The sequence below is a fragment of the Lepidochelys kempii genome, chromosome 3, assembly GCF_965140265.1.
Source record: "Lepidochelys kempii isolate rLepKem1 chromosome 3, rLepKem1.hap2, whole genome shotgun sequence".
In the NCBI taxonomy this organism is placed as follows: Eukaryota; Metazoa; Chordata; order Testudines; family Cheloniidae; genus Lepidochelys; species Lepidochelys kempii.
In genome coordinates, this window is record NC_133258.1 from 150,615,626 (window position 1) to 150,631,850 (window position 16,225).

Consider the following 16,225-nt stretch of genomic DNA (forward strand, 5'->3'; position numbering starts at 1 on the left):
AACTGGAGGAATTCTGCCATGACCTGCCGAAGGCTAAGAAAAAGCAATTCCAGTCTTTTATATAGGAAGGACACCTTCAAGCCCGAATAGGCCTATAAGCCTTGTTAGACTCTGCAGACATTGCTGCCCAGTCCATCACGACTGCTGTGGTCATGAGGCAAGCATCATTTTCCTAAAGAGACTTTCCTAAAGAGGTGCAAACCACAGTAGACGATTCTCTACACTCCAATCTCTTGGCATTTACCCACCTGTGCTGAAGAGATGCCTGGGTAAATATCATCTCCCCCCACAATCCTGACCACAGCAGTACATCCCTCAATAACACTATGACAGTCAGTGCCCAAGACAAAGGCCAGCTACCAAACGTAGGCAGCCCACTCCTCGAGGGGCTACCTCTCTCACCCCTCAATGAAGTAACAATTTTAAAGGAGTGATCAAGGACCAAAGAAGCCTCCCCTTATTTCAGTCATTCCCACCATCTTTGGCAGTCCAACCATTTGGCGACTGACTAGCTCTGTTTTTCCCATCTTGGAGACTAATCACCTTAGACAGGTGGGTTCGAGAGATAATCAGAGAAGGATACTCCATCCCCTTCCTATCCATCCTGCCCTGTGACCCCCTCTCCATGTCCTTCTTCAGGGACCCCTTTCATGATTCCATTCTATAGGGAGAAATAAACCATCGTAAGCAACTGAGAGCCATAGAACTGGTTCCTTCTCAGCACATGGGACAGGGTTTCTGCTACCACTGTTTCCAGATCCAGAAGAAATCTGGCAGCTGGCCACCAATCCTGGACCTTTGCAATCTAAAGAAGTTTGTCAAACTGCAACACTTCAAGATGGTTACCCTCTCCAGTATTATCCCAGCACTGGAAGAGGGGACTGGTTTTCGGCCCTTGACCTCAAAGATGCATACTTTCATACTACAATACACCCTGCCCACAGGCGATTTCTCTGATTCATCATGGGTGACAACCACTACCAGTATAAGGTACTGCCTTTTGGACTGTCCATGGCATCTCAGGTGCTCTGCAAGATCCTTGAGGTGTAGTTGCTGCCTACCTAAGGAAACAAGGAGTTCTCATCTTTCCATACTTGAACGACTGTCTCCTCAAGGCCCCATCCGAGACTGATGTTCTCTGAGCTGTCCGCATAACAATAGATCTGTTCACAAAGCTAGGCCTCCTTGTGAACCGAGAAAAATCCACTTTTAATGCTGGTACAACAACAAGAATTCATCAGTGCACAGTTGGATGCCATACAAGCCAGAGCCTTCCTACCACCTCACAGATTCTTGGCTATAATACACCTGGTATCCAACATACAAGTCTGCCCCCAGATCTCTGCCAGAACATGCCTCCAACTTTTAAGCCACATGACAGCAGCCACTTTCGTGGTCATACATGCAAAACTACACATGTGATATCTTCAGGCATGGCTCTGTACAGTATATCTCCCCCACAAACACAGCCTCCACAAGCTCTTATCCATGCCGATGAGAGTCAAGTACTCACTGCTTTGGTGGGCACAGCCCAACAACATCTGTGTCAGAGTTCCTTTCCTCCAACCAACACTGATCATGATCCTAACAACCAATGCCTCTCTAATCGGTTGGGGAGCACATCTCCATGATCACATAGTGCCGGGCCAATGTTTGTTAACTGAATCTGCCCTACACATCAGTCTCCTAGAATTACACAATGCCTGCTGACATTTCCTCTCTCTGCTCAAACCCTATCATCAGAGTCATGATGGACAATCTTGCCTGAATGTATTACATCAACAGGCAGGGCAGAGTGAGGTCCCACTCTTCATGCTTGGAGGCATTCAAACTATGGAACAGGTGTATCAAACACATCATCACCATTTCAACAGTGTACCTCTCTGGACACCAGAACACCACTGCAGACACATTGAGCATGAAGTTCTCCCATGAAAACAGGTGGGAACTGGACATGCAAGCACTTCAGCACATCTTTAACTGATAGGAATACCCCACCATAGACCTCTTTGCCACACAGCACAATGCCTGCTGCCCTCAATTCTGTTTCAGAGTGGGACTGGGACACTGATCTATGGGAGACGCATTCCTCATAATGTGGGATGCACCACTTCTTTATGCCTCTCCCCCTTCCCCTCCTATTCTGAATACTTTGCAAGATACAGGAGCGCCAAGCTCATGTCATGCTTATAGCTCCAACATGGCCATGACAATTCTGGTATACTTACCTCCTCCACATGATGGTATACCAACTGATCTCTCTTTCTCAGGATGCATCTTCCATCGCAATCCACAGATGCTCCATCTCAAAGCCTGGCTCATCTGTGGTTCTAGGATTCAGAAATAACCTGTTCAGACACAGTCAAACAGATATTTTTGAATAGTAGGTGTGAAATGACTAGACACACTTACAAATGGACTAGATTTCAATGCTGGTGCGCCCCCTTCCAAGTCGATGCAGCACACGTTCTGCTACCACTTATTCTGGGCTATATATGCTACACCTTAAACAATCAGGGTTATCTATCAGCTCCATTTGTGTACACTTGATAGTAATAACTACTTTTCACTGCCACATAGACAGTCATTCTGTCTTCACACATCTGCTCAAAAAACGCTTTCCAAAGGGTCTTCAAAATCTTTATCCGCACGTACGAGACCCAAACCCTGCCTGGGACCTCATCCTCATCCTACTTCCTCCGACTAGACCCCTGTTTGACCAACAGCAACCTGTTCTTACATGCATCTATAACGAAAATGGCCTTCCTTGTTGCCATCACTTCTGCCCGACAAGTTGGTGAAATTGCGATCCTTATGGCATATCCACTATACATACCCTTCTACAAGGATAAAGTTACGCTATGCCCACACCTTTCCATCTCAACCAAACAATACACCTTCCTTGATTCTTCCCAAAGCCTCACAGTAACCAGCAAGAGGCAGCTCTACACATTCCAATGTGAGACAAGCATTAGCGTTTTACCTGGACAGGACTAAACCTTTCTGAAAATCATCGCAGTTATTCCTCTCCACTGTCACACCCCCATGTCCCCCCCAATCAGAAGGTTCCCTGGGAAGGCAGATCAGCACTGTATGTTGCTAATGCTGTTGTAGGCATTGCAAAGTATTCTGGGAAGGGTGAAAGGTGTGCATGGGGAGTGGAAGATTCTTTTGCAGGCTGCAAGAGTCCAAAGGGTGAAGGAGAAAGAGAGCAGAGAACGGGTTAACTCAACACTTCAGCTAGCTCGGTCCAAAGATAAGATGCTGGCTCCAGCTCAAGGCCACAGCACACAACTGACACTCGGTGGCCTGCCAAGAAAGACGGGACGGACCTGGATTCCAACTCAGACCAGCCGCAAAAAAAGAAGATTCAACTGCATAAACCTGCAGCAGCTGGAAAACCGAGTGAGACAGTGAAGGCCAACGAGGGGGAAAACAACTGATGTAGCATCCCTAAAGCCAGAATGTTTGGGGAAAACCAAAGAAGCCACAAAAGGCCGGCTCAGACCAGTACAAAGAGCACGGGGGGGCAGAAGTCCCAGACCCAGATGCCCGCAAAGAACCCTAAGGTTTAAAACCCTCCCTTGAGCTAAAGCAAATTGGAGTTTGGCAGCGCACCCTGGATGACCTGTGCACACACAACAGAACTCCTGTGCACCCCTCCCCCTCTTCTTCTTCTGTTACATCCAGGCCTGGCCAGCCTCGGCTACTGTGGGTGTGAGTATGAAAGTGGGTTAGGGCTAGGGGCACTAACGCTTTCTTCCTTACTCTGAGTTATGTGGGGAGCACCCATCGCTCTCTGCTGTTATTTTATTATTTTCTTAATAAAGCTTCATAACTTAGACACTTGGTGTGTTCCATCATCTCCTCCCAAACAATCCTGCGGCTTCAACCTGATCACCTGACGCCTCAGGCAGATTGGTAACAGAAATCTGTCACACCACCACCAAAAGATCTAGAAACACAGCCATACCTAAACAACACCTTTCAAAGTGGATTTGGCAGTGTTTATATTTATCTTACGAACTCCACAATAGACAACCTCCTACCACAGTCAGAGCACATTCCACACATTCATTATCCACCTTGATAGCATTTCTCAATAATGTCTCTATTGCTAAAATTTGCAAAGTGACCACATGGACATCAACAGACATTTTTTGCCCATCACTAAGCTAGTACACATGATGCCACCATGGACACTCCTCATAGACTCATAGATATTAAGGTCAGAAGGGACCATTAAGATCATCTAGTCCAACCTCCCGCACAACGCAGGGCACAGAATCTTACCCACCCACTCCTGCAATAAACCTCTCACCTATGTCTGAGCTATTGAAGTCCTCAAATCATGGTTTAAAAACTTAAAAGTGCAGAGAATCTTCCAACAAGTGACCCGTGCCCCATGCTACAGAGGAAGGCGAAAAACCTCCGGGGCTTCTTCCAATCTGCCCTGGAGGAAAATTCCTTCCCGACCCCAAATATGGCAATCAGCTGAACCCTGAGCATGTGGGCAAGATTCACCAGCCAGATACCTGCCTCTACTTTTCCTACTGCTGGCAATGCCCTCGATCTGCTGGCAATGCCCCTACTTATACATCCCAAAATGCCATTGGCCTTCTTGGCAACAAGGGCACACTGTTGACTCATATCCAGCTTCTCATCAACTGTAACCCCTAGATCCTTTTCTGCAGAACTGCTGCCGAGCCATTCGGTCTCTAGTCTGTAGTGGTGCATTGGATTCTTCCGTCCTAAGTGCAGGACTCTGCACTTGTCCTTGTTGAACATCATCAGAGTTCTTTTGGCCCAATCCTCCAATTTGTCTAGGTCCCTATGTATCCTATCCCTACCCTCCAGCATATCTACCTCTCCTCCCAGTTTAGTGTCATCTGCAAACTTGCTGAGAGTGCAATCCACACCATCCTCCAGATCATTTATGAAGATATTGAACAAAACCGGCCCGAGGACCAACCCTTGGGGCACTCCACTTGATACCGGCTGCCAACTAGACATGGAGCCATTAATCACTACCCGTTGAGCCCGACAATCTAGCCAGCTTTCTATGCACCTTATAGTCCATTCATCCAGCCCATACTACTTTAACTTGCTGGCAAGAATACTGTGGGAGATGGTGTCAAAAGCTTTGCTAAAGTCAAGGAACAATACGTCCACTGCTTTCCCTTCATCCACAGAACCAGTTATCTCATCATAGAAGGCAATTAGATTAGTCAGGCATGACTTGCCCTTGGTGAATCCATGCTGACTGTTCCTGATCACTTTCCTCTCCTCCAGTTCCTTCAAAATGGTTTCCTTGAGGACCTGCTCCATGATTTTTCCAGGGACTGAGGTGAGGCTGACTGGCCTGTAGTTCTCAGGATCATCCTTCTTCCCTTTTTTAAAGATGGGCACTACATTAGCCTTGGGCACTGTAGTTCCCTGGGTTCTCCTTCTTCCCTTTTTTAAAGATGGGCACTGTATTTGACTTTTTCCAATCATAGAAACATAGAATATCAGGGTTGGAAGGGACCTCAGGAGGTCATCTAGTCCAACCCCCTGCTCAAAGCAGGACCAATCCCCAATTAAATCATCCTAGCCAGGGCTTTGTCAAGCCTGACCTTAAAAACTTCTAAAGAAGGAGATTCTACCACCTCCCTAGGTAACACATTCCAGTGTTTCACCACCCTCCTAGTGAAAAAGATTTTCCTAATATCCAACCTAAATCTCCCGCACTGCAACTTGAGACCATTACTCCTTGTTCTGTCATCTGTTACCACTGAGAACAGTCTAGAGCCATCCTCTTTGGAACCCCCTTTCAGGTAGTTGAAAGCAGCTATCAAATCCCCCCTCATTCTTCTCTTCTGTAGACTAAACAATCCCAGTTCCCTCAGCCTCTCCTCATAAGTCATGTGTTCCAGTCCCCTAATCATTTTTGTTCCCCTCCGCTGGACGCTTTCCAGTTTATCCTCATCCTTCTTGTAGTATGGGGCCCAAAACTGGACACAGTACTCCAGATGAGGCCTCACCAGTGTCGAATAGAGGAGAACGATAGATCTGCTGGCAATGTCCCTACTTATATTGCCAGGAAAGAATTCTCTGTAGTAACTCGTATCCCACCCTATCCAACATCCCATCACAGGCCATTGTGCCTATTTACCATGAATAGTTGAAGATCAATTAATTGCCAAAAACATGTTATCCCATCATACCATCTCCTCCATAAACTTATCAAGTTTAATCTAGGACATGCTGTCCTATCATTGACAGTAAATGTCACTCCAAAGCCCCAGTCTTCCAATTAGGGACACTGCTTTCTAGTCACCTACAAGTGGAGCACTCATAGAGGCATTACTCAAAGAAGAAGAGAAGGTTACTCACTCTGTGCAGTAACTGAGGTTCTTTGAGATGTGTCCCCCTATAGGTGCTCCACTACCCGCTCTCTTTCCATCTGCTTCATAGCCAAAAAAAGCATACTCTCTGTGGCAGAGAAGGAACTGGAGGCTATTGGACATACACCGCTATATATACGTCACATGCACTGCGCAAGAGAGGGGAGGTGTTCATGTGTTGTCCGATGTGCATGGCTGATGAAGATCTCCAGTCCCAGATGCAGGGGGTACTGCCGCACCTACAACTGGAGCACCCAGAGGCGGACACATCTCGAAGAACCTCAGTTACTTCACAGGTTGAGTAACCTCATTTAATAGAACCAGACCCAGGAATGACCCTGCAGGACCCCACTAGGCATACCCTTCCAATTTGACAGCAAACCACTGATAACTACTCTTTGAGTACAATACTCCCCTATACTAGACTTTGGGGAGAGATAAGTGCATCAGAGGGAGCAATCTGAAGTATAATCTCACTGGTGCTCCTCCTGAATGGCATGGTTCTGTCCTGCCCACTAGGCAGGGCTACAGTGTAAGTACCATAGCCTAGCCTTAGAGATTATGAACACTGGTGAAATCATTGAAGCGGCACCAATTTACACCAGAAGAGAACTTTGCTGAGAAGGCCTAATTCTCTTTTTTTAATTATTTAAATGAAATCATTCTTCATTTACACTAATTTCGGTGAGAGTAGACTCATGCTATAGTCATTGTGCATTGATTGAGTCAGATAACACTAGTTTGACTAATTTTTTTAATAGGCCCAGGCCTGAATGGCTTAGCACAAAACTGAGTATAGATCTATTGAGGAAATAAATCTGGAGACTTCCAATTATTGGTATGTAAGCTATTTTTCCCCCTTTTTAGGTTCATTATGACTTTGGGCTGAGGAATATCCTTTCCGTATTAAGGACTCTTGGAGCTCAAAAGAGGGCCAGACCAGATGACAGTGAATTGAGTACTGTTATGAGAGGACTAAGGGATATGAACCTCTCTAAACTGGTGAGAATCTGTCAGTTTAAGATTTCAGTAGTGTATGGGTGAATGTCCTGCCTTTTTTCACAGTTGACAGTTTTTATATGGTTTTTTAAAAAATCTCAAACACTCCTAAACTTCATTTTTAAAATTCAGACTGGCAAGTAGCTCAATGAGCAGAATGTGCTTATCAAATTTGAAAACAATGCTTAAAATGCTTGAGATCATAAACAAAACACTACTGTGCTGTGCATGGGCAGTATGTTGTTTTCCTTACTAAATTAAGTGTGCACGAGGTGATGAACGTGGTATAAATGAACAGATTAACTTGAGTGCTCACTTAACTAGATTGCTCTTTATAGTAAGCCTGCTCAATGATGCATACTTGTGTACATGGGTACACATCTAAAATATACATAATTAGGCATACTCAAAAGTTGGTGTGCATCTGCTTAAATGATGTTCCTTCTTTTTTGGTAGCCTGAATTTAGGGGCATAATCAGCATGTTATTTTGAAATCAGCTACTAAATTGTTTAATGCTCATTATTGTAACATAATGATTCATTTTGACTTATGAGAAAAGAAAACTTTACTATGCCTAGTTGTGCTTTAAATTTTTTTCATTTTTTCATTTTTCAGGTAGATGAAGATGAGCCCTTATTTCTTAGTCTCATCAATGACCTCTTCCCTGGGCTACAGTTGGACAGTAGTACATATGCTGAACTACAGGCTGCAGTATCCAACCAGGTTGAAGAGACAGGATTGATTAATCATCCACCTTGGAATCTTAAGCTTATTCAGGTAGAGCATCTTATCTCTCAAAGCCTTCAGACAAGCTATAGATCGTAATAGATGCTCTTGAATTCTGTATGTGAATAATCTATTTTTGCACATCGCATTCTCCTCAGTTCATAATGAATGGGATATGCCTCTTCCTTGTGGAATTTGGAAGTAGTCCATAGTTCTTTCTGAGGGCTCTAGGATTAAATTGTGCCTTTCTGATTCTGAGCCTGTGGGTTCTCAATCTGTCAGGGAATAGGGATCTGTGTCTCAGAGGTGAGAAGGGTCATTGACCCGTTTTCATTAACTGAACAGTTGAGCACAAGGAGTATATACTCACAACAGAGCCACAGAAGGGCTCCATTTCAATCTAGTTATACCATAATTGGTTTATACAGAGATAAGTAAGAAATCCTTTTCTGCAGCCCAGCATCTCCAGCACTTCTCAGATATATGGGTCTATTCCCCTCCTGTCTCCTGTTTCCAGGATCAGTTCAACACTGTAACACAGCCCCAGCTGATCACTCCCCCTTCTTTGGTTTATATCTAGATCTTCTGCCTCCACAACAATTCAGTGATATCATGGGCAGTGCATATCGTAGGCTGGGGGAGGCTAAGGTTCCCCAAACAGCCCTGCCCACACTCTGCCCTGAGGCCCCCTCCTGCTTGCTGCTTCTCCCTTGGCCCCAGCCCAGACAGGCTGCTCCTCTTCCCGGAAACATGCTGAGGCTGGGGATGGGACAAAGGCAGATGGCTGGGAGCCGGGACTTGGGGTGGCTGGGGCTGCCCAGTGCTGGGGGGCCCCCAGGCACTGGGGCTGCACTGCCCGGCACTCTGAGGCTGGGGGCGCTGGAGCTGTGCTGCCTGGCTCTCAGGCTGCCCTGCACTGGGGCCGCAGATCCCACTCCTCTGGGGGGCTGGGGCCACAGCAGCCGGCGCTCTGGGGGCTGGGGCTGAGGTGCCCAGTGATCGGGGGGAGGGTGGGGGATGGGGGTGCTGGGGCTGCCCACCCTTTGCTCAGGGGAACTAGGGGTGCTGAGGCTGGAGCTGAGGTGCCTGGGTGCTCCAGTGCTTGGGGGGACTGGAGGTGTTGGAGCTGTGCCTGGTCTGTGCCTGTGGGGGCTGGGGCTGTGATGCCCTGTGCTTGGCTTGGGGGCTGGGTCCATGGCACCTGGCACTCGTGGGGGGGGGGTTGGAGGTGCCTGGGCTGTCTGCCCTGTGCTCGGGGATGCTGGGGGCACTGGGGCCGTGGTGCCCAGGGCTCAGGGTGCTGGGGCTGCCAGCCAGGTGCTCGGGCCACCCAGCACTGGGACCTCAGTGTCCAGGGCTGGGGCCGCGGTGCCCTGTGCTCGGGGGGGCTGGGAAGGGCTGGGGCTGCAGTGCCCTGTGCTCGGGGGGCTGGGGCCGTGGAGCACTGTGCTTGGGGGTGGGGGAGGCTGGAGGCGCTGGGGCTTCCTGCCCTGTGCTTGTGGGGCTGGGGGTGCTTGGGCAGGGCAGCCCGGGGCTGGGGCGGCAGGGCCAGTAGCCATGGGGAGCAGGGAGGGGAGCTGAAGGGGCGAGGAAGGAGGCAGAGGGGTGGTGGGGCCTCTGGCAGAAGCAGCGGGACCGGGGGATAGCATACGACAATGGCAGGTCACATGTTGCCCATGAGTGATAGTTTGCTTTGCTCCCAACTATTCCTATGCCAGCTTTGACTTTAATATATATTTTTTGGAGTAGTTGTGTGCAACCATTAAATTTCCGTTTCTCCTCCTCCTCTCCTGGATCATATAAATAGCAGTCTGGTGGTATCAGCCACTCAGATGCATTACTTCAGGACCTCTGTACTGGACTCCTTGCCTCCCCCCGTCTCCCACCCTGGCATGGCATAGCTCTCCTGGAAACACCAGGCTAAATCAAAACAATGTTCCATGTGTGAGGCAGGAATTATGGGCTCTTCAGAGGGTGAATTATACTCTGCCTGATCACAGCCGGCCAACTCTCACAATGCCAGAGCAGGGTCTTAGAGTCGGATTTGTTGCCTTCCCACAAGGAGCCACAACTCCAGTGCAGAAAAACCTAATCAGGAAATACAGAGCATGTCACAGAGACAATCCAAGGATGAGGAGGACACCATCTGGCCAGCTCAGGGGGTATGTCCCAGGGCAGAGGTGAGCTGGAAGAAAAATAACCTTAGGGGGCACCATGTCCACCCTCCCACCAAAGTACACAGCTCCCTGGGGGAAAAAGCAGGGTTCCTACAGAGCTCCCCTGCTTCCCAGTACAAATCTGGGGACTCAAGTAATGAGATTCCCTTCCCCAGACAGGGAAGTGGGACCCTGAGGGGGAGGACACAGTTGGAGATATATCCAGAAAGATCAAGACACTAAATAAAGAGAGATCCTATGCAGTCGCAGCCAAGTGACAACTCCTGCAAAGTAGGTGAAAAAGTCCAAAAATCCCCAAAAAGAATTTAAAAAGTGGGGGAGGGACAAATCTAGATGGTATTTATCCTCTGACTCTGGAGCCATCTCCTCTGCTGAGGAAGGAGTACTCTAAGATTCTAGCTCTGAGCAGGCCATAGAAAAAAGCTGCAAGGTTTTTTTTCTCCCTGATAAATTTGAGATTATGTACAGAAGGTTGTATCTGCCATTTAGGCACATGATGACAGGACTAAGGGTAAATACCTGCCTTCCAAATCTCTGCATGATATAGCCATCTTGCTGCACCCCGCCTTTGTGGGCATAATCAGTGAGGAATGAGAAACACCTAGTGGGATAAACACTTAGATACTATGAAATGTAAGAGCTCAAACAAGCCATCACAGAATAAACCAAAGGTCAATACTGTAGTGACATCTTTAGCAAAAGATACGATAATCCCATCCAAAGCGGGATTTTTTCCCAAAGAAATAACTGCCAAAAAAGTGAGAGCCACTCTGAGGCTTCCTCAGCCACCATTAGAGCATCCCTGGCCATTAGCTGCTTTGCGAGAACCACAGAATTCAAGCCGGATGACCTTAAATCAATGAAAGACAAGGGCCATCCTGACTTCTAGCCTACCCTGAAGAAAATATCCCTAGCAACAGCCTTTGTAGTAAATGCCTCAGTGGATGCAATGAGATTCTCAGTCAGGGCCACAACTTCCAGCTCAGAAGCCAGCAACCTCATTTGGCTACACCTCCAGACTGCAGACCCCCATGACACTCACATCCTGTGCTCATCCAAATTCAAAGGTGTCATGTTTTGGGGTGCAATTCAGACAAATGAGATGTTGTGTCACTGCTTGTCCCATAACTCCGAGTTCCTTAAAATGATCTGCTGCTGTAGTTCCTTGCCTGGATGCTCACAGCCAGCACACAAGCATACACTGAGGGTATGTCTTCACTACCCGCCAGCTTGGCAGGTAGTGATCGATTTATCAAGGATCGATTTATTGCGTCTCGTCTAGATGCGATAAATTGATCCCCGAATCGATGACTGTACTCCACCTCGGCAGGAGGAGTAAGCGGAGTCAACAGGGGAGCCGCCGTGATCGACTTACCTCCGTGAGGACGGCCAGGTAACTCGAATTAAGATACTTCGACTTCAGCTACGCGAATAGCATAGCGGAAGTTGCGTATCTTAGTTCGAAACCCCTTCCCCGCCCCCAGTGTATCCCAGGCCTAAGTGTCTGTATGTTAAGCAAGCCTGGTTCAGCAAAGCTGACTCCAGCAACCTGCTTGTTACACCACAACCAAAGTCTGGTCTCCACCAGCCTTTGTTACTGCTAGTCAATTGACCACATCACACCCCTAGTCCCAAATTTCCCCCAAATTGTCTGCCCTGAAATGTCCAGCCCTTTCCTGGAACTTTCAGAGGAGTAATAAGTTCTATTCATCCTTTTAAAGAAACAAAAGCAGTTTATCACTTTAAGTGGAGTTAATAATTACTTCAATTCAAATACAGCACTGCGTTGTTTTAGATCAAAGTTAAAAAAAAGTTTATTAACAAAAAGAGATGGGGCTTTAAGGGAGTACAAGAGATAAAGACAAAATGGTCACAAGCAAACAAAAGTAAAATACACTTTCTAGTGCCTAACACTTTACTCAACAAGCTGCAGCTTGGTTCTAGGTATATTTCTTACCAGTCTCTTTTTTCTTTCTAGCAATGTCTGACTTTCTCTTAGTCAGGTACTTACACAGAAGTATAATGTGCTGGTTTTCCTTGTCTTTCTAAGTGAAAGATCTTTGCCTTATCTGGTTTCTCACCTATATTCAGTTCTCAGAGACCTCATCCCTGCAGCTGAAGAATCCATCTTTCTCAGTTTTCAAGAACTCTGACCCCTTGTGTCTGTTCAGTGATGGATTCCAGGATGATTTCTTCTTCTTGTGTGTGCAATTCAGCACTTCTTCGAGTGCTGTCCCTGTGGGTGCTCCACTCCAGGTGACGGTGTGTCCTTGTGCCACTGATCGGAGATCTTCGGTAGTAGTGCCTGGTCGGGACGCACGCGCTCAGCTTCTGTCTCGCGGTCTCGTTAGGGTCTGCCTGAGCGCACGCGTCCCGCACCGCCCTCAGTTCCTTCTCAACTGTCCTCAGCTGAAGACAGGACTCAGGGCAGTGCTGAACCTCTTCCCTGGTCACTGAAGGAAACAAAAAGTACAAAGACATAGAAATAGTTAGTTAGAAACATCACAGTTATTTCCCTTCCTTTGAACAGTTACCTATTTGAAAAAAAACAAAAACAAAAAAACCCTTTTTTCCCCAAGTTCATCTCTCATTCAGACACACTCCCCTGGCATTCCTAGTGCAATAATACCAGGGTCTTAAGGATTTAAAAAATGTGCCTCCTGTCAAGAGTCTATACCACGGTCTGACAGACATTCACGCTGTGTGAAGTGCCTCGGCGAGACACACGTCCCTGCCAAGTGTGTCCATTGTACCAGCCTGAAAACCAGGGCTCGTCGTGACAGGGACCTGTTGCTGAAAATGCTCCTGATGGAGAAATCCCTACAGCTACCTGTGGAGATGGGCAATAACAAACCCTCTCCCTCATGCTCCCCGGCCAGGTCTGAACCGATTGGGAGAGCAGCTTCACCCTCTCAAGCAAAGAGGCAGGAAGCCCAACTGTCTCCATCCAGAGACTTTCAAAAGGGTAAAGGATCTTCTGCGAGATCCTTACCCTCAGTGCTGACAGCGCTGAAGGCAGGCGCCTCTGACTGTCCCAGCACTTCAGCCACAGCTCCCGTGGAGTGCAGTGTCAGGGACCCAAATTCCCTTAGCAGGAAGGTCTCCTTGGCACCGGTCTCCTCAGCACTGAAAATAGACCCAGTGCTGACAAGAACGTCGGCACTGAGCCTGCCTACCATTCCAGCAGCTGGAGTGGACCTCCCGCAGGGTGCCTACAAACAGCCTGCGGCACTGGTGAAAGCAAAACAGAAGTCAGTACGGGCTTCTGAGCACATATCACGCTCAGCAAGATCACAGCCCAGGGAGCAGCAGCAATTCTTAAATCAGGACATCTCAGTGGCCCCTGAGCCTGACTCTCCGTTCCTTGACACACCGTGCTCACTCTTTGACCAGCTGCTCTCCCTACCTGACCCGGCTACCTTCACTGACAGCAATCCCGATATGCAGCAGCAGGTGGAGTTCTCCCCGTCTGCATCTCCTCCTCCACCGGAACCATTTACACCTCAGGTCATGGCTCACAAGCACCAGCTTCAGTTTCCCTACTTTGCTCCCCTGTGGGCAGGACCTCACTTCTCTTATCCCATGCTTTGTCCTCAGTGATACCCTTGGCTGGCTCCTGCTGCCACTCGTCCTCATGATTCTTCCACCAGACCACAAGCTTTTTCTGCGCCCCTATCTCCAGCTCCGTCTACTTCTAGAGCGCCTGCACCCCCCCCCCGAAGAGGTGGGCTATGAACCATACCCTGATTCACCAACTCCTAACTCTCCATTAGCTCCAGACGGAGCCCTCATACCTCATGCCACAGAATGTGGACAACTTTAAGCAATTCCAGGAACTTTTCAAGAGGGAGGCACTCAACCAGGACATCCCTTTAGATGAGGTCCAAAAAAATGGATGAAGTCCTTCACACTATGAAAGACTCTAGAGCAACCCTGCGCACCCTGGGCATCTACCTATCACTTCCCAGGAGACAATGGTATCAACCTTATCAGAGTCCACGCACACAACATCACCAGCCCCAGCCCAGACCATACAATATAGCCAGGAATTGCGCTAGACCTCCTTGGTGCAGACAAAACCAGGTCCAACCAGCTACCTCCCACCCATCGGGAAACAAACAACAATTATGAAGTGTTGGTTGAGGGTCTGTGCAACCACCCCTTGACTCCACCACCTATTTGCCCATTTGGCCACTGCCTCCAGGTTTTCCGCCATGCCTGGCAGCAGATCACACAGGACCATTGGGTCCTGGAAATAGTTCAGTCCAGTTATTCCATCCCTTTTATATCCTACCCTCCTACCCTTCCCCCTTCCCTATCCCTCTTCAGGGACCCCTCTCACGAGCACCTACTTCACGCAGAAGTGGTTCTCTTCTATAGCTAGGTGCAATGGAACCTGTGCTGACACAACATCGAGGAAAAGTGTTCTACTCCCACTACTTTCTGACCCAAAAGAAGAGTGGGGGATGGAGACTGAACATATTCATACGTGTACAGAAATTCAAGATGGTCACAACTGGGCACAATAATACCCACGCTGGAACAAGGGGATTGGTTCACAGCCCTCAACCTACAGGATGCCTATTTTCACATATCCATTCATCCAGCACACAGACACTTCCTGCAATTCACACTCGGACACAACCATTTTCAAAACAGGGTACTCCCTTTCGGACTCTCCACAGCACCGAGAGTATTCTCCAAGACCCTAGCTGTAGTTGTGGCCCACCTCCACAGACACGGAACCATGCTTTTCCCCTACCTAGACGATAGCCTCATCAAAGGCAGCTCATACGATGAGACATTACGAGCTACCTGTTTCGCCATCTCCCTCTTCCACAGCTTAGGTCTGCAAATAAACTTTCAAAAATCCACCCTGACACCCACAGAGCAGATCGATTTCATCGGAGCTCACCTGGACTCAATTTGAACCAGAGCCTCACTCCCACACAACAGATTCCTTGCTATTACACATCTCATACTCACACTGTCCGTTCGTCCCAGGATACAGGCAAGAATTTGCCTCCAGCTTCTTGGCCACATGGCAGCCACCACCTTCGTGGTCAAGTACACCAGGCTGCACATGAGATGTCTTCAGGGTTGGCTCAACTCCAACTTCAAACCCAGCAGACACAGCTTCTGCATGATGCTAACTCCTCCAACAAATGTACTAGCTTCCCTACGATGGTGGACAAGACCAGAGAACCTCTGCATGGGCATTCCCTTCCAGCAGCACTCCCCAGCACTCATGCTCACCACGGATGCTTCCCTGATCGGATGGGGAGTGCACCTGGGGGGACACACGGCACAGGGCCTCTGGTCCCTGTCAGACGCATCTGCACATAAATCTCCTTGAGCTCAGAGCAGTCAGACACACCTGCCTTCACTTTCTCCCCCTCATAAAGAACAAATCTATCTGGGTCCTTACAGACAATATAGTATGTATGTTTTACATCAACAGACTGGGGAGCACGATCGAACTCCCTGTGCATGGAGGCCATCTGGTTATGGAATTGGTGCATACAACACCACATAGAAATTACCACTTCATACATACCCTGATGTCACAAAACAACTGCCAACACACTCAGCAGATACTTCTCTGAGGAACACAAATGGGAATTACATCCCATGATACTATGACAGCTCTTCTCCCACTGGGGCACCCCATCGATAGACCTCTTTGCCACAACCCAGAATTGCAAATGCCACCTATTTTGCTCCAGAGCGGGACTCTGGACTGCATCCCTAGGAGACCTGTTCCTCATCCCGTGGAACAACTCCTTCATGTATACCTTTCCATCGATTCCTCTGATACACAGGGTTCTATGCAAATTCAGAGATGACAAGGCCTAGGTCATACTTATTGCCCCAGCTTGGCCAAGACAGACATGGTATCCTTACATGCTACGCATGTCCATCCATCCTCCATGGTC

At 48.1% G+C, this 16,225-nt stretch overlaps 1 protein-coding gene across 1 annotated transcript in view; it reads left to right on the plus strand.

Moving 5' to 3' along the window:
- DNAH8 (dynein axonemal heavy chain 8) overlaps positions 1-16,225 on the plus strand; it is a 577,606-nt gene that overhangs the window by 366,972 nt on the left and 194,409 nt on the right. The window contains exons 48-49 of the mRNA XM_073338555.1: positions 7,254-7,388; positions 8,002-8,163. Coding sequence (XP_073194656.1) covers positions 7,254-7,388; positions 8,002-8,163 — 297 coding nt within the window. The remainder of the gene's footprint in view (positions 1-7,253; positions 7,389-8,001; positions 8,164-16,225) is intronic.